Source organism: Ipomoea nil, unplaced genomic scaffold, assembly GCF_001879475.1.
Source record: "Ipomoea nil cultivar Tokyo-kokei standard unplaced genomic scaffold, Asagao_1.1 scaffold2279, whole genome shotgun sequence".
NCBI classification, from domain to species: domain Eukaryota; kingdom Viridiplantae; phylum Streptophyta; class Magnoliopsida; order Solanales; family Convolvulaceae; genus Ipomoea; species Ipomoea nil.
In genome coordinates, this window is record NW_017618707.1 from 661,165 (window position 1) to 680,518 (window position 19,354).

Sequence of the window (19,354 nt, forward strand, 5' to 3'; positions counted from 1 at the left end):
TGGTTGCCTGATTAATTAATTTGCCAATTGTACCTAAGCTAGACTTAATGGTTTGTAAGTCATAAATTTAATTTGGCCTTTATAAGTTATTCTAAAACTAGAAAATTACTTTTTGATTACAAATTTAATTTGGCCTTTATAAGTTATTCTAAAACTAGAAAATTACTTTTTGATTTGTGGGTACTAACTTGTCTATATAATTTTTTTTTTTTTTAAATACTCATAATTCTTTACGAGGTATTATTAGTTCTATATTTTCTTAAACAGTTTCAGCCTAAGAATCTATGCACTCACCACCGGGTTCACACCTACGACCACTCATTTGTAATGGCAACAGGGATGCCATCACACTACATGATAGTTGGCATCTATACAATTTACTTAGCATCATCAAAATTTGTAGAACATAATTCCTAACAGTTGTAAAATTAATTAGTTTTTTTTTTTAAATATAAAATCTTAGAGTGATTTCTCAGTGTGGTTGAATTTACATATATCTTATTTAACAGTATTATTAAGGAGCAAATTTGTGAAAATTAAAAGAGGGTGACAAGCTTTATAATTCCAACAATTGAGAGAGCAAAAGAGTGATTTTACCTATTTATAAAAACAATTAATTTCTTGAATGCTATGGTCAATACCACCTTTGCTAGGGCTTAAATTCATAACAGTTCATTTAAGAAAATCACTTCATGCCACTAAACTGCAAGGTAATTATTAAACTATATATTTACTTTGAATGAAGTATTAATGTATCAAATACATAACTCAATTATTATAAATGTTGAAGAACGAATTGAAATAAACAAATGAAACAAAGATATATGGGATTTGTTTGTATCGTATTTAGGCGAATTAATGGAATTTAATTACCAAGTCATAAATTGAGATTTAATTTTTAGAATTTTTTTGAAGGTAGTTTTAATTTTTAAATTAATTATTTGTATATGTCAATTCGCAAGCCATCTACGACTTATTCAAAATTTGAGCTAATTACTGTTGATAGTCTTGATACAATAATCAATGGATAAAGACATATAGAGGCTGGCCAGCTGGTAACTGAGAACATGAATCAGGTGACAATTAATGTGTAGATGAATATTGAATAGATTGCTTGTCTTTCATGGCTTTAAATTCGTACAAACTATTCAAACTATGAAAGGTAACATTTTTTTTGGGGTCCAGTCATATTCATATCGTATCATGACATGTCCAATTGATACAATACTCGTGAGATAAAAAAATGTGAAAAAAATTCGTTTTAACTTATAATATCTTGTTAAAGCAAAATTTTATGATGTGAGCTATGTTGATGTGGACTATTAATGACTTTCCTACCTATGGTATGTTATCTGGATAGCAAACCATAGGAAAAATAGCATGTCTTTATTGCATTCATTGTACTATTTTTTTTTTTTATCTTAAAAATAGGCATAAGACATGTTGGTTTGATTGTAAGTGACAATTGCTTCCAATAGATCACCTCTTTAGAAAAAATTCATGATTTTTTTATCAAACGGGTAGAGAAGTCAAGACCCTCGAGAATTTGGACAGGGGAGAAGAGTTGTTGGCTACTATGCTGATGTTTTAAAAAATTATTGACGGCCCCCAATCAATCAACTTCGAGTGGATTTGGGATTAAGCAATTAAGTGAATCTGATGTCCGAAGTCACGCATACAAGGGAGAAATACGAAGAATTATACATTAGACAGATGAAATGACTATTTTACCGTTTCATTTAAAGTCCAATTTACCGTAATCTGACGAAAGGACCTCAATTGGAAAGAAATTGAAAGTCAAGAAACGTAAAGTGTTCAAATTAAAAGTCGATGACTAATTTTATAAAATTAATATAGTCGGAGGACCATTGCTGAAATTAACTCTTTTTTTTTTTTTTTTTTTTTTTTATGACCAGGGAAATGTGACCTAGGTGTGCACGGGATAAATATGATTTTGATTGCCGCAAGGTGAACCAGAGTTAGGCCATCTCTTCTATCACGAGCCAAACACATCCCCGGATCGACTAACAAAAATGGTTCTAACCACATCAACGTGCCCTTTGGGCACCGCGAGGTGAAGAGGGGAAGAATGCTTCGAGTTCAACTCAATGAGTTTGGGTTTTTTCTAAGGATTTCTTTAATAAAACCATGGTGTCCTAGTATTGCTGCAACATGTAATGGTGTTTCGGAATAAATGTTCACTATGGATAAGGATAATTCACACATGTCCACCCGTTTACGATTCAAATCGGTTTACAACATATATAATTTAATTTCGATAGTTTTCTTACCTTTACTATGATCGATGGGAATGGTATGGAAGATATCTCATATCATTACTGAAAAAATGTAAATAACCGACTTTTTTTTTTTTTCATTAAAAAAATTAAGTGAAGATTAGTGAAGGTGAAGTGAATTTTTTAATCTCTCTTACCGACTTGTGGTCGAAATTTGTGACCACATTTTTGTTAGTTACTATTATGTTATATATATTGAATTATTATTGTAACTGATATATTTGATGGTTCTAATTAAGTTGTAATAGAAAAATTAGATATCCCAAATTAATGTATGTTTTGTGATGGTCCCAAACGATAAGACATTTTGGGTTGGGGGATTATTATAAGTAAGGGTTGTAAGTAATACAAGTCTACCTAGTAAAAAGACTTTCTTGATACACATTATAAATAGAGAGCCTAATAAGTAGTAGGAGATTTGATTTACAAACATTATTTATTCTAACACGATACGAGGTATCCTCACTGCTAAAAGTAGATTAGCACAAGCACCAATGAGCATACTTATCAAAACAAGTAAATTAAGTTTAATTGAGAGCTGCAAAAGTTAGAGTTTGAAAATAAGTTATACACAACGATAAAGTCTACATCAAATCTTATTGGTAAATTATTTTATTCCCAAGTTGGTGATTCGAATTCGTTCCCTCTATCAAACAAATTTTGAAATTCGGCTATAAATATGAAGATTGTTCTGCACGAGATACATAAGAAATTAAAGCATATCAAAAATACTTTCAAGCACTCTAAAATCGTTTCAAGTTCACATCTAATCATCATAGAGACTTAAAGAGTTTTAAAGAAGATTCAGATTTTCAAGTCTTATTAGTTGCATGATATTCAACCTTTGTATTGAAGTGTTGTAGATCTCTACATCATTTGTGTTGAAGTCCACCAAGCAGTACATCCTGGGATTCGTGCTGAAAAAAGGGAAAGTGATGAAATTGTCCCTTAGATTAAAGATTAATTGGTTAATTAAATTTTTTCGGTGGTATTTGACCGGCAATTTGATCGGAGTGATCAAAATTAATAAAAATTGAATAGTTAAGGTATTAAATTAACAATTTTAAAAGTCGTGGATTGCAATTAACAAGACTCCAATAGTTACAGGACCAAAATTGAAATTTACTCACATTTTAAATTAAATACATATTTACTTAAAATTTTTTTTTTTTGATCATGTGAGAGGGGGATACCCAAAGGAACTAACAGCTAAACATTTACTCCCCTTGTGTTCTGGGGAACTCGTCTAGTCATCATAGCCCCAACCTTATCATGGTGCAAAACTTCCAGGGTCTCCAAAGGGGGATCCTCAAGATAGCAACATCCATTATAGTGGACACTTGCCATCGCAGCCAACCGATCCGCCAGGCGATTTTGCTCACGATATACGTGCTCATAGCTGACCTCGCTAAAATACCCTGCTTCTCTTGCGCATAGCCTAATGATATTATGTCTCCGGTCAGGCTCGCCATTTTGACTGTTTAAGCTATCGATCGTTGCTTTGGAGTCGCTTTCAACAATAATCCTTTGCGCCCCATAATGTTTCGCCATGCGTAAACCTTGAAGAACAGCCCATGCCTCTGCGTCTTCCACCTTGCATCTGCCAATGCGGTACATGAACCCCCTGAGCCATGCCCCACGCTTGTCTCGCAAAACGCCACCGCAACCAGCCACGCCAGAGCCCTTGACGCATCCATCTACGTTTAACGTGAGCCAACCGTCCGGCGGCTTCCTCCACGCTGCTTGTACGGTTCCCGCCGTTGTGGTGTGCCGTGACGTTCTCTGTCTTGCCTCGAAAGCCGCCAGCACCTCCTTGTCATAACTCCTTAGCCACAACATCTTTTGCTCAGTGGCTGGTGTACAGTTGTTGAAGACCCCATCATTCCGCCAGCGCCACAGCCACCAGACGCGAATTGCAAACTTCTCCGGCCAGCCGTCATCGAAACCTGTTTTCGCATCTCCCCGAAGGTTCGTCACTAGCCAGTCATTCCAATTCAAGGTTCCTGTGGCGTTTCGTACACGACTGGGTAACGAAAGATCCCAGATTGGTCGCGCAGCCACACACGTTCTAAACAAATGATTTAGATCCTCTCGTTTCCCTGCACATAGAAAACAAACATCAGAAGTTGTAATATGTCTCCTGCACCGCTCAAAATTGGTGAGGATACGTTCGTGCTTTAACAGCCATAGGAACATGCTAATTTTTGCGGGAACTTGTAGCCTCCAGATTCTACCCCAATCCTCCTCCTGATTCGTAGTAGGAGTCGCAACAATCAGGTCATAGGCCGAGGCCACCGAGAATTTTCCGTTTTTACCCGGCCCCCAGCCCAGCTCATCTGGCATACTCTCCTCCGTCAGGATGTACCCAGCTAATCTCTCTTTAGCCTCTTCCGGCAGCGTCTGGTCAAGTTTCTCCCACATCCACCCACGAGCATTATCCCAGTAGTCCACCACATTCGAGTATAGCTCGGGTAGACTTAAAGGCCTGAGAAGCTGGCTGTATAAGGGTTCCCCATTGAGCCAATTATCCATCCAAAAACGCGTTGTCATTCTGTTACGTACCACTCTTGTGAGCCCCTTATCCAAAAAGCCTTTGGCCTCGGTGATACCTCGCCAAGCGTTCGACGCTTTCTTGCTTCCCGGCATGACCGAGGGCGTAGGAACACTCAGCTTCTTATACTTAGATTCAAGAACTTTCAACCAAAGGCTTTGGGGTTCCGTATTAAGCCTCCATGCAAGCTTCATCATGCACGCTTGATTCATTTCATGGATCTTCCGAAGACCCAGACCTCCATTCGCCCGTTTTGATGTTACCAGATCCCAGTTTGCCAGGTGGATTTTCCGCTCATTCGGCGCATCGCCTCCCCCCCATATAAACCTTCTGGTTCTTTTCTCGATCTCAAGACAGACGCCTTTGGGTAACGCCGCAGTCTGCATTGTGTAAACCGGGATTGCATTCAAAACTGACTTGGCCAACACAACTCGACCCGCTAAAGAAAGTGTTTTCGCCTTCCATCCCTCTAGCCGTGCCGAGACCCGATCCAACAACCCCGAATACGTGCTTCCAACGACCCTACCGTGAAGAGACGGTACGCCCAGATACCTTCCTAGATCGTCAGTCTGCGCGATCCCAAGTTTGGCCGCTATCTCGCTGGCCACTGCTGATACCGTGCACTTTGAAAAGTGAATAAGGGATTTATCTAGGCTAATTTTCTGCCCGGACGCTGCACAAAACTTGTTAAGACATCCCTGGATAATTTCCACCTGCTCGATCGATGCTTCACTGAAGAGGACCATATCATCTGCAAAACAAAGATGAGATATAATTGGACCATTAGAAGCAAATTTCAAACCTTTCCACTGCGTGCTCTCGACTTCGGAAACAATAAGCTGGCTTAAGCGCTCCATGCAAAGGACAAAAATTGCGGGGGACATGGCGTCCCCTTGGCGTATACCCCGTTCCGGTTTAATGGGCTCCATGCGCTTCCCATCCCAGATGATAGACAGGCTTGGAGTCCTAATGCAGGTCATGATTATGTTGGTCCATGTCTCGTTAAACCCTGCAAGCTGAAGGGTCTCCTGGATAAAGTCCCAGGATAGCCGGCCATAAGCTTTCTCAAGATCTAATTTGATAGCCATGTACCCCGTATTACCACGTTTCACTCGCATGGTGTGTAGAACCTCTTGGTAAATGATCACATTGTCCGATATCTGGCGCCCAGGGACAAAGGAGCTTTGGAACGGGCCCACCAACTTTGGCAAAATCACTTTCAGTCTGTTGGTGATCGTCTTTGTTAGGATTTTGTAACTTACGTTACATAGGCTAATGGGCCTAAACTGCGTAATCCTCTCTGGCACTTGAACTTTGGGAATTAGGGCCACGAGGGTATCATTCAGACCGTCCGGGATCGTACCAGTACGAATCGCGTCATGGACTAACCGGGAGATACTATGACCCACCACCGGCCACATATGTTGATAGAAGCCTGCATGAAAGCCATCCGGCCCCGGGGCTTTGAACGGTTTCATGTCTGTCACCGCTGCGTGCACCTCCTCTGGTGTCACCGTCCTGTTGAAAACCCTCCATTCTGAGCCCTCCAAAATGGGAAAGCTTGCTTCGGGGAGAGATACCATCGTCAACTGATCATCCTTGGAGAAAAGGCGGGCATAGAAGAGCCGAATATGATCCCTCAGTCCACTTTCTTCCGTGAGCCAGAGCCCATCTTCGTTCATAAGCTGCGCAACCTTGTTTCGCGAACGCCGAACGGTCGCCGCCGCATGGTAATACGCTGTATTCCTATCGCCTGCCGTGATCCACTCTTCTTTCGATCATTGGTACCATAGAAGTTCTTCCTGGTAAAGAATTTCCTCTAGCTCTCTACGTAGCTTATACTCGAGTTTAAAGAGACCCCTGTGTTGTCGAGTTGCCAGCATTCGTTGCACGCCCCCAATTCGGGCCAGCAAGGAATTCTTTCGGAAGTGGATATTACCGAAGACCGTCCTGTTCCAACCGGATAAAGTCGATGCGAGGCCATGCAGGTTAGATCTGAGGTCAAGACCACCGTTCCAAGTGTCATGAACCACCTCCTGCAAATCCGGGTGTCTCAACCATGCCGCCTGAAAAAGGAAAGGACTCATGTTAGAATAATTTCTGGACCGTCCCCCATCCAGCTTGAGCAGAATGGGGGCGTGATCAGATGCCAAACGGGCCAAGTGTGAGACAGCAGCATCTGGAAAGCGTGCCCGCCACTCCAGGTTGCACATCGCCCGGTCTAAACGGGCGCCTTTGATGGTGGTAGTTGAGCCGTCCTTAACCCAAGTCAACTTTGGCCCCGAAAACCCAAGATCCACGAGGCCTTCATCATTGATCCAATTTACGAACTCTGAGCTTCTTTGAGCAGAGAAAGAGACATAGTTCTTCGTCTCCTCTCTACTAACTACAGTGTTAAAATCTCCCGCCACCAGCCAGGGCCCTTGTATCCCTCTGCTCGCATGCGTGAGATCAGTCCATAGTCTCCGTCGTAGGTGATGAGCTGGGCTGGCATACACTGCCGCAAGGTTCCAGGGATCCTGGCCCGGCTGAGAAACCTGTAGCAAAATAAACTGCGGGTGAGTGAAAGAGACTGTAACCTTAAACACATCTTTCCAAAAAACCCAGATACCCCCACTGAAACCGACAGCTTCAATACGGATCCAGTCCGAGAAGCCGAGGTTGGAGCAGATTTTGTTAGCCTGAGAGCCGGATACCTTTGGCTCAAAAAGACCAAGGATGCATGGCTTGTGCGTTTTCAGAAGATGAAGAAGAGCGCGGCGGAACGGCTTGCCACCTGCGCCCTGACAATTCCAAAACATGCAGATCATTAAAACCTGGGAGAAAATCAACAATTCAAAAGAACCAAAAGAGACAACATAAAAGGAGAAAAACAAAGGTCCAAATTATTGAACCCCGTTATGCTCCCCGATCTCACGCTGCGCCTGACTCGACTCAAGATTCATGACCACATCCCCTTCATCATCCCTTTTTGCGAGAGGGTCACTGTGATGTTCATTAGTCGCCTGCCAAACTGGAGACGGAATGTCACCCACCATGTCCCCCATACACACCCTAGTTGAGCTTATGATCAGGCCCCCCTTTTCACCCCGCACGACAACATGCTCCTCTTCTTCAGCTGCCCGTCTGGAATGCGTGTTCGGGTTTCTTCGTGGCAGAGACGAGGACTGGGCGATGTCGACTGCCCCAGCACGGGCTGACCTTCCAACCTCGTTCTCAATTTGTTTCTCCGTGGCAATCACATTTGGTCTCCTTTGCCTTCCTCCACCACTTACCCGCACAGGTGCGCTATTCTTTAACTCAGCCGGAATTTGGGAGATTCCGACGCCATCCTCATCTGCCGGTCCTTCATCAGCGATCTCAGCATTAATTCCCTCATTGTTGGGATCGTGTCGCAAGGGGGCGAATCTTGAAACCTGTTCACCACCTTTGCGCTTGTCGCCTCCAGCAGCGGGTGCCTGATGCTGGGCAGGGCGGCTGCCTGGTGGCCTGCCCCCTTTTCTTCCTGGAGCAATCATCCAAACGCCAAAAGGTGCCGAACCAACAGCGTCTGGTCTCACTACTGCACTCTGTTTTGCGATGCCCGTCTCAGCTTGTGGCCGGTGTTCCCTCGTCGCCTCTGCTTGGTTCTCCTTTGGATCCTGTGTGGCTTGTGCACGCTTGGGGCATGTCTCTTCTGAATGTCCATATAAACCACACGTAAAACAGACCATATGCAGGCCTTCATAGGATACATACCTTACACGGCCATTGTACGTAAATTTGGAAATCATGGGCTTTGTAATATCGATCTCAACACAAATCCGCGCGAACATGCCCCTCGACACCAAACTTGTTGCTTGATCAACTCTCACCGATCTCCCCACCTTGTTGCCGAGCTTTCGCAGGAAAATTATGTTGTAATATTCCGCCGGCAGACAAGGTATCCGGATCCAAACTAAGACTTTTTCCGTATGAGCCGCGAAAGGATCAAAGTCCGGCTCCCATTCTTTGACGATGAGGTAGTGATCCAACACCATCCAAGGTCCTTCGAACATGGCGAACTCCAGGTCGTCCACAGAGCCGAAGCGAACGAGAAAATATCCATTATCAATCGCGATCAGATCTAGACTCCCCTTTGGTTTCCACATGGAGATCAATCGTCTCAACAGGTAGGCATATCCCACAGTCCGGCCTAGCACCTTAACAATAAGTGTCTTCCTCCACGGTGCGCGGATTGCTTCGATCTCCCTCTTAGTCAGACGTATGGTGGGGCACAAGGGGTCGTCACCTTCGTCGTCCAGCATCTCCTCGTCGTCAGTTGATTCCGCACTACTCAGATCATGATCCGCCACCTGGGAAGGCAGAAGATGCACGGTCGTGCCAGCTAAACTCTGCGCATACGTTCGTCGAGATTGAATCGGCGCCTGCGATGAAGCACGCATTCCCACTTGTGTGTCCATCTCTCTGTCACCTTGATCCTCTGCATGTGCCGATGTGACCTTCGTAACCATCTCATCCGATGGGGTCTCACTCACGACCTCCACATCCGCATGTGTCTGCCCCGCCTCTCCTGATCCCAAAGCGTGGATCTCCGCCGCATCAGCTGTTCGTTTCGGCTTCTTCGTGCTCCGTTCAAGGAGGTCCCGGTCTTCCGTCGAGCGCTGGTTAGAGAGCATATTTTCCAAAACACCCACTAAAAGGAATTACAATTCCATATTTACTTAAAATTTTAGAAACCAAAATTCTATACTAAGATTATGAATGCTCTTAATTGTATCGTAAAAGAAATTATAAAATTAGGTACAAATCATATTTATTATTATAAAAGTTGCAACTTCAATTCGTTTCTTTTTAGTTTCACTTTTTTTTCTTTTGACACAAAACTACATTATTATAAAGTTGTAGCTTCGTCAATTGTCTCTTTTTAGTTTTACTAGTATTTGTACCCGTGCGATGCACGGCCATGATATTATGGTTCAATATATAAAAGATTGTTATATTGAAGATATAGGACTAATAAGGTTTTAGATGTAATAAATAGACAAAATATAATTTATTGGCGTTCCATAAACAAAACAATTACGCATTATTAAGAATTTCTTTGTAAAGTACATTTTGAGTATTTTTTAAATGAGTATTTTTTAAAAGACCTCTAGATTCCCCACAAATTAAGACTTTAAACCATCAGGATTACTCACCCCTGCTACATATAATTGACCATGGTTAAGAACTGATTTTTACTCACCCCTGCTACATATAATTGACCATGGTTAAAAACTGATTTTTTCAGTAACAAACCAACACGTGAAAATGTTTAACCTTGACTTTTGTTGATTGTCATTGCATATGATAGCATAAGTGGGAACTGCTTTCTTTGAAATTTAAATGATAGTCTTTAATATGTTTGACCTTACTTTTGTTGATTGTCATTGCATATGATAGCATAAGTGGAAACTACTTTCTTTGAAATTTAAATAGTAGTCTTGAGTATTAAGGAGTCAATGCTATATTTTAATTGGCCGAAATCTTATACGGAGTATATGACTTTATTATATAGTAGGATTATTATTATTAAATAAAGTAACACATAATTTGTAAACAGTAAAATATCAAACAATTATGTAATTATTTAACTAAACTACTTTAACATGAATTTTACAATCCACAAATATACACAAAATATAAACCATATATATCTAAATAGACTTTAAATATTACTCTAACAATGTAAATACATGTACTATAGGTGTAATTAATTCACTAATAAACTATATATACTATTTATTTATATTATATTAATTTCTATATATAAATATATGTCTTTAAAATATATATTTATATATATCGCTAATCTCCTCAATTAACAGGTGTATGTTAATAAATAAATAAATAAATAAATAAAAGATAAGCTTTGTTGAGAAGAAGGTTGGCTTCTGGACATTTCCGATCTACACTCTCTCTCTCTCTGTCTACAGCACTATCAGGATCTGAAGTTTGCTATGAGGTTTCTTATACTGCTCATTCTTCTGGAGATCAAACAATTCCATAAGCCATGACCGACGATGGCGAGCCGCAATCCTCGACGTCGTCCGCCTCTTCTTCACCAATTTACATCCACCCAAGACGTGAGCCCTTCGAGCACGGCCTTCCCCCCTTTCCCAAGCTCATCACGGCACCGAAACACTGGGCCCCATTTAGGACAAGCTCTCCTACCTCGCTTCCAACTCTAACCGTTAGATCCAATCGCATCACATTTTTGATTTCCTCCAGATATCACCTCAGGTACTAACGTACTAAATTGATTTTAACAGCTATTTAGAGTTTTTAGCTCTTTTTTTTTTTTTTATTGAGAATCATGTACAATTCCATAATTTATTGGTTAAATTGTAAAATTCAAACTTAGGGTAAGTCAATTGTCTTCTTCCTTTTTTTTATCTAACAACAGTTGATATAAATACTAAGATATCAGTTTGCAATTTACCTTTATTTGATGCATTTTGTTTTCTTTTATTGCCTATAGTGGTGGACTTTATAAGTTTCTTCATAATACTCCAATGTGAGAATGAATTTGAACTGTTCTAATCTAATAACTTTTTAGAGAGTGTTTGAGTAGAATAGAATGAGTTACACTGTGTGAAAAGTATTAATTTGAAATTTGAATTGTAGCTGGATTAATCTATTTGTAAATCATCATTGTGTCAATGGAACTCAACAGTTTTATCACTTGTAATGATAGCATATGTCATCATACATGTCCTCACAGTCTGTAAACTTTATTTTGTATGAGTTTTATTTTGCAGCCATTATATATTTAAATCATTATGTTCATTTGTTAAAGTTGGGTGACCATATCCTTAATTTTTATGACAATGTATTAGTAGAATTAAAGAAATGAAATCGGGTATGCCAAGAAATTTACCTCTATTTGTAGCTCTGTGTTTTCACTTACAGCCTATGGTAAGCAAACCTTTCACAATGATTTCACCTGCCTTTTCTTTTGAACTTGCTTGAAACTGAAGATGTTTTGAAAATGGAATATAGAGTATGTTAGTATTGCTTTATTTTAATGTAAGTACTAAAATTTGAAGTCTTTTAGCTTCATAGACCAATGTGAAAATGGTTGGGAAGCCAAAGACATGTTAGAGGGCGTATGAAGATATATGATCTGTTTAAAAAGGACAATGAAGACTAAGGTTAGAAAGGTAAATTTTTAAACCTATATCTAGACTTTGGTTACTGAATTATTGAAATTTGAGATTTTGAAATCCATAATATAATTCCATTTCACTTTGGTTACTTCAATTTTATATCAGGTACTAAAATTTGAGGTTTTAAAGCTTGTAAATCAATGTGAAAATGGTTTGGAAGCTAGAGACATGATACAGGGTGTATGAAGATATATGATCTGTTTAAAAAGGGATATGAAGACATAGCATAGAAAGGTAAATTTTTTATTCTATATTTGATACTTAGTTATATGAATTTTTTTTATTCGAGATGTGCGTAAGTATTTTTTAGCCTTGTTGTTCTTGATAAGCATTGAAGGATGTAGTAGAGAATACTGCACGTAAGTAAAACATGCAGATAGAATATAGAACAATATAGATAAAAAAAAAAAAAAAAAAAAAAAAAAAAAAAGACAAAAAAGCATGAGAACAGCCTTGGATTTCTTAACTTCTTGGCTTGATGAGAATTGGTCTAGTAAGTTACTCTTTGTTGCACCTGTCTCCACTGGTCATCAATGTCATCCAACCTTAGTTTTCCCAGATTCACTCTCCTGTATCCAAAAAAAAAAAAAAAAAAAAAATAGTTAGACAATGAATGAATAAAATTAAGTAACTGAATAGATTAGCTATGTACCTCAGACCCCTCCTCTTGACCTTCTTCATCAATCATCCTAGATACACAACTCATCATCCTTAGTCATTTTCATAACTGTGAGTAGTTTTGCTGGGTTCCTAAAATGTTCAAACCTTAGCAGAAATTTTAAACACCATAGCTTTGTTACAAATACATTCCAACTCAGTTTGAATTGGATTTCCACTCTGCAAAAATAGGCAAATATAATAGCTTTCCAGATTTAATTTAGCATAGCATCATTAATAGAAGATTTTAGGAAAAAAATACCATAGAGCATTTGCACCTGTTCCTCCATGTCGTGGAAGAGGCATTCTTGGCTCTTAACTGCATTAGAGTTTCGGCCTTCAGGTACTAAATATGTGCGAACCAATCTGACCCTTATAGCTTTCTTGTATGTAGTGAAGACTAATCTCAGAGCTAAATCACTAACCACTAACCATTATTTATAGGATTTATGTGAAGGTTGAAGAGTGGGAAATTCAAATTAGCATTGAAGGATGTAGAGTTCCAAAGCAACTCAACCATGGAAGAACAATAATTGTGTTGCACCGAAATATGAAACGACAAAAGTATAAAGGCATAAGATTTTTGAATTGCTGTTCGCAATATATAGAAGGATAGTTTAGGTTTATTGTTTAATTAATTAATAATTAATTTTAATCTCAATTCTCTTTTTCCGATGTAATTATTATTGTTCTGAAAAGAGCCTTTATTAGGAACAACTTTTAACCTATATGGGAAACCTAAAACGTGGCTGAGCATTAGTTAGTCTTTAATACAAATACAAATACTTTTGATAATAGACAATTACTGGCTGAATTAAAAAAAAAAAAAAAAATTAACGCAATATTCTTTATATCAAACGGCGTCACTTTATTTGGGCGGGAAATTGAAGCTATGTGATTGGCTGAATTCTTATGGTTTTATTATATAGTAGGACTTCTTTTCTTTGACACAAATGTGTTGCCTGCAAAACATAGGCATATAGTAGAAATCAATTTTAATGTAAGGTTATATTATTAATATACGAAGTTCCACTACTATTATCCCCAACACAAGTGAAAACAATACACTAGTTGCAAACAAAACCAATTAGGTTATTGATATCTACCAAAGACAGTTCTTAAATGATTTTTTCGTTCTTTATTGTCTTATCGCCATTTCAAAGGGTCGTCCACATAATCACCTTAAGAGAGGTATAAGATGATCCTTAAAGATATTAATCAGAATGACTAAATCAGGACAGAATCTATATGATTCTGTGAAGCTTTGAAAGCTCTTAGAAGAAATTGACAAAAGGGAATATTAATATTAATGACATAATTGGTAAAAAAAAAAATGTAATTTTAAAAAGAGTAAATACCCAAAATGGTCTCTCGACTATAGCTAAATTCACAAATTGATCCTCGACTTTCAATTTCAACCAATTAAGTCCTTAACTTTGCAATTTTGACACGATTTGGTCCTCCATCTATTTGACTGTTTGTTGACCGTGATCGGCGATCTCCAGAAAAACCGTTAGCTCTCGTCGGAGCATGTGGATGCCTCTAGGATAACGTTGCACCAGTTCGGAAACACGTCGTCTTCTTCGCTCTGGTTTGAACTCAATTACATTGAATCCAAAGGGAGGATGAAGAAAGGCGACCGGATTTGGTAGATTGCTTTCGGCAGTGGATTCAAATGTAACAGTGTGGTCTGGAAATACAACCGGAACCTTAAAAAACAGACGATTGACCATGAAATTACATATATATCCTCAAAAATCATAGTCAACAAACGGTCAAATAGACAGAGGACCAAATTGTGTTAAAGTTACAAAGTTAAGGACTTAATTGGTTAAAATTGAAAGTCGATGACCAATTTGTGAATTTAACTATAGTCGATGGACCATTTTGGGTATTTACTCTTTTAAAAAAGTTAGTTAGGGTAGTACTAGTACACTCTAGAATTGTTTAGAAACTGAACTGGGTCCAAGCTAGCATTTTGAAGATCCCAGAACCTGCCAGAAACTTATTTCCTTTCTCCAGAAACTTCTTCTTCCTACATAAATCCCAATCTCCTCAGCTCTTTCAATCACGTCAGCTAACATTCCAATTTCAATTCGCGAAATACCACAAAACACACTGTTGAAGAAATGGATTTGAGGTTGATGGGTTTTGATCACCCGCTCTTCCACCACATCATGGACTACGCCGGCGACGACAAGTCATCCAACAGCAGCGCGCCTTCTCGGACGTTTATGCTGGACGCCAAGGCAATGGCAGCCACCCCGGCGGACGTGAAGGAGTACCCAAACTCCTACGTCTTCATCATAGACATGCCGGGGCTGAAGTCCGGCGACATCAAGGTGCAGGTCGACGGCGACAACGTGTTGAGTATTAGCGGGGAGCGGAAGCGTGAGGCGGAGGAGAAGGAGGGGGCGAAGTATGTGAGGATGGAGAGGAGGGTGGGGAAGTTAATGAGGAAGTTTGTGCTGCCGGAAAATGCGAATAAGGAGAAGATCACGGCGGTTTGCCAGGATGGGGTGTTGACGGTGACGGTGGAGAAGCTGCCGCCGCCGGAACCGAAGAAGCCAAGGACCATTGAGGTCAAAATTGGTTGAGATGATGAGCATATGCATCTAGTTATGAGTGCTCTGTTTTCCTTGCGTGATGAATAATTGTGTTTTTAAATGTGATGCACAATATAATGTATGTTGGAAGGAGTTTCTGTTGGTTTTAATGAGGAAAATACGTGTTTCTATATATAAATAATAGTTTATTGATGGAAAGTAGTGATTGAAAATATCCATAATGAAACCTTCGCACATCCTTGAAACACCTTTGACTCCATGGAAGTGGATGGATGAATGGGATTTCATGCATGACTTTAAAAGATAGGTAGAGAATTAAAATACAATATGTTAGATAGTAATTTATATGGAGTATTAAGAGAAGGGTTGATAGAAGTGCTTACAGACTTGGAAGCATTGGATTATATGTACTCAAAAAGCTAATAATTGTATAGATATTAATTAAGATTTTTTTTTTTTTTTTTGTTTGGGTGCCCTGATAGACTAATCCTCCTATCAAGAAACCAATGGAAGCATTAGAAAGCAAGAAGAACAAGATCAGAAATGGGGAAAAAGAAGTGAAAGGGCTTACAACAGAATTGTGTTCTCTCTCTCACTCTTTTTCTCTGCACTTTTACAGTAACGAAAGAAGAGTTTATATATCACTTCTAACAAACTAGACAAACTAACTCTTAGCTATTCTAACAGATGGTTGTTGAGCTCAGAAGTTAGTTTGCTGATTTGGTTGTCAGTTGTGTTGGATGGTGATTTTGCTGATGATTGAGCATCTGTTGATACCCCGGAGTGTACAGACAATGTAAACCCAGCTTGAAAAAAGAATTAACAGCAAGAGGCTTAGTAAATACATCAGCCAGTTGGTTGGTGGTGATGACATGTAATAATTTCAATGTGTCTCTGCAGCTTCTTCCTTACAAGATGGCACTGTATTTCAATGTGCTTAGTCCTCTCATGGAAGACTGGATTTTCAGCTATTGCTATAGCTGATTTGCTATCATAGTACGACATGGCTGGGGAATCAACGTTGACCTCTAGGTCTTGTAGCAGATAGACTAGCCATTGGATTTCACATGCTGCAGATCCAAGGGCTGTATACTCATCCTCAAATGAGCTTCTGGATATGGTATGTTTCCTTGACTTCCAAGACACCAAGGTTTTATCAAGGAATATGCAGAAACCAGTTACAGACTTTCTAGTATCTAGGCCTGCAATCCAATCAGAATCAGAGAAGCCTTTGATCAATAGAGATGATGATGTTGAGAGGAATAGACCTTGGCCAGGGGCTGCTTTGACATATCTCAGCACCCTGTGTGCAGCCTGCAAGTGTTCATCAGTACGACAATCTAGGAATTGAGGTAATTGTTGTGTAGCATAGCATATATCTGGCCTTGTGATTGTCAGATACAATAATTTCCCTACCAGCCTTCTGTATTGAGTAATATTCTGAAGTGTGTTGCCAGTGGTTCTACTGAGTCTGGATGATGTTGCCATATGAGTTTTGGCTGGTTTACATTCCAAGAAGCCAGCTTCTTCAAGCAATTTCAGGGTGTACTTTCTTTGAGTTAAATTGATCCCTTTGCTATTTTTAGCCACTTTCAATCCTAGGAAGAATTTTAGAGGACCTAAGTCCTTGATGTGAAATGCATCATCCAGATGTTTCTTGACTACTTGTACTTGGTTTATGCAAAGACTGGCAATAACCATATTGTTAGGAATATAGCGGAATAATGCGGAAGCGAAGAATCAAAAATTGAGAATTATAGAAGTTAAATAATAGGGAAAATATATATAAAAGACAAATGAATAATTAACAAGGGAAAATACAATATATATATATATATATATATATATATATATATATATATATATATATATATATATATATATACATATACACGTGAGAGTAGCTAAAAGAGAAAGAAAGAAAGAAAGAACTCAATTTAATGGATATTGATGTAAGAGGTATATTACAAATGTAAATATCTACACTATTTATACAATTCAAATGAAGAGAAAAAAGGGGACATGCAGACGTGTGAAGCGGAGATCTTTGCACTACATGCAAGAGAAGATGCCAGTGCATGCGATGTGGACAACAATTTGGTGGAAGACTAATTCTTCATGGATTTGAGGCATCAAATGTATTATTATTTTCTAACAATCTCCACCTTGGATCAAATCCATTGTGGAAATCAACAACTGGAACAGTCAACTAAACTCAAGCACTGCTTGAACTTAGCAATAGGAAAAACTTCAGAATAGCAGGATGGATCACCATTAACTTCCTATGCGACTGAAAGAGCATAAGCAACCATATTGGTTTCATCATCACTAGCGCACCTAGCAGGTTTTTTAATTGTCCTCCTAGGACGATCCGTAGCAATGGAATACTCTCGTTGTGGCTCGACGAGAGGTGCGGTGCTAGTAGATGGATCAGACATCGATGAGGATACCGCAACTGAACCTGTCATAGTACTGCCATGCAAGACGTACAAGCTTCCAGAATGAGAAACTTTCATGAGAACAAAAGAGCCTTTGATGACCTTTAGAACTCCACCTTCAGCTGTGTACTTGCACCCCAGAGATTCCAAGGTGCCCAATGATATCAGATTGCGTTTCAAATCAGGAATATACCGAACATTGGTAAGAGTCCTGACAACGTTATCATGAGTTTTAATCTGAACACTTCCAATTCCACTAACCTTGCATTGGGTATCATTACCCAGCAAGACAACATCACCATCAACCGGTTCCAGAGAGACGAACCAGTCTTTGTGAGGACACATGTGGAATGTACAACCAGAGTCCAGAATCCACTCGGTTTCGCTCCGTTTGCAACCGGAGGTAACAGATAACATAACATCGCCTTCTGAATCACTTTCAACAACACTAGCTTCAGCGGACTTATTTTCTCTTTCTTGCTTGTTTTTCAACTTGAAGCATTCAGTCACATCATGACCATGCTTCTTGCAGTACTTACATGATTTGTTGGACTTACGTCCTTTGGACTTGGATCTAGAATTTTTATTGCTACTCCCTGATTCAAATGAACGACCCCTTACGGTCAAACCTTCACCTTTGTCCTCAGACTTAATTTCAAAGTCAAACTTTTCTTTGGATAATAGGTTTGACTTAACATTGTCGAAAGTAAGGGTATCACTACTATTACCATACAACATAATTTCTTTGAAATGCTTGTATGAATTAGGGAGAGAGACAAGCAATAAAATAGCACGATCCTCATCTTCAATTATGACATCAATATTTTCCAAGTCCAATAAAATATAATTAAATTCATCCAAGTGAGATTTAATAGAAGTACCTTCCGTCATACGGATTATGTACAGACGCTCCTTCAGGCGTAGCGTGTTTGCCAGAGTTTTGGCCATGTAAAGCGTATCCAGCTTGGACCATAAATATGACGCAGTCGTCTAACTTAATACCTCACGTAGAACCTCTTTAGACAGGCACAATTGATTGGTTGAACGTGCCTTGTCATCCAAATCTTCCCAATCTTCACCTGTCATTGCAGCCGGTTTCTTCTTCTTCCCAGCTAGCGCTTTCTTCAAACCGTTCTGGGTTAGAATGGCTTCCATCTGAACCTTCCAGATAGAGAAGCTAATTTTCCCGTCGAACTTCTCGATATCGAACTTAGTGACAGTCGACATTTTTGAAAATAATTCTCAAATAAACCGCTCTGATACCACTTGTTAGGAATATAGCGGAAGCGAAGAATCGAAAATTGAGAATTATAGAAGTTAAATAATAGGGAAAATATATATAAAAGACAAATGAATAATTAACAAGGGAAAATACAATATATATATATATATATATATATATATATATATATATATATATATATATATTTATATGAATATACGTGAGAGTAGCTAAAAGAGAAAGAAAGAAAGAAAGAATTCAATTTAATTGATATTGATGTAAGAGGTGTATTACAAATGTAAATATCTACAATATTTATACAATTCAAATGAAGAGAAAAAAGGGGCATGCAGACGTGTGAAGCGGAGATCTTTGCGCTACATGCAAGAGAAGATGCCAGTGCATGCGATGTGGACAACAATTTGGTGGAAG

The 19,354-nt window shown here is 39.1% G+C and overlaps 3 protein-coding genes and 1 long non-coding RNA gene across 4 annotated transcripts; 2 read left to right on the forward strand and 2 right to left on the reverse strand.

Annotated features, from left to right (window-relative positions):
• Nucleotides 1-6,626: 6,626 nt before the first annotated feature.
• On the reverse strand, nucleotides 6,627-9,506 carry LOC109150389. The gene is made up of 2 exons (XM_019298299.1): nucleotides 7,743-9,506; nucleotides 6,627-7,631 (listed from the first exon to the last, which is right to left on the reverse strand). Exons 1-2 carry the CDS (start codon nucleotides 9,504-9,506, stop codon nucleotides 6,627-6,629), a joined length of 2,769 nt encoding a protein of 922 aa, XP_019153844.1.
• Nucleotides 9,507-10,746: 1,240 nt separating this feature from the next.
• Nucleotides 10,747-13,437, forward strand: LOC109150464. Its single transcript, XR_002049143.1, has 4 exons — nucleotides 10,747-11,112; nucleotides 11,927-12,032; nucleotides 12,144-12,272; nucleotides 13,140-13,437. It is a non-coding gene; the product is annotated as an uncharacterized LOC109150464 (long non-coding RNA).
• A 1,310-nt stretch (nucleotides 13,438-14,747) lies between these two features.
• On the forward strand, nucleotides 14,748-15,411 carry LOC109150449 (17.2 kDa class II heat shock protein). The gene has a single exon (XM_019298360.1). It carries the CDS (start codon nucleotides 14,825-14,827, stop codon nucleotides 15,290-15,292), a length of 468 nt encoding a protein of 155 aa, XP_019153905.1. The 5' UTR covers nucleotides 14,748-14,824; the 3' UTR covers nucleotides 15,293-15,411.
• Nucleotides 15,412-16,108: 697 nt separating this feature from the next.
• On the reverse strand, nucleotides 16,109-16,963 carry LOC109150390 (uncharacterized mitochondrial protein AtMg00810-like). The gene has a single exon (XM_019298300.1). The coding sequence runs from the start codon at nucleotides 16,961-16,963 to the stop codon at nucleotides 16,109-16,111; it is 855 nt and encodes a 284-aa protein (XP_019153845.1).
• Nucleotides 16,964-19,354: the final 2,391 nt, after the last annotated feature.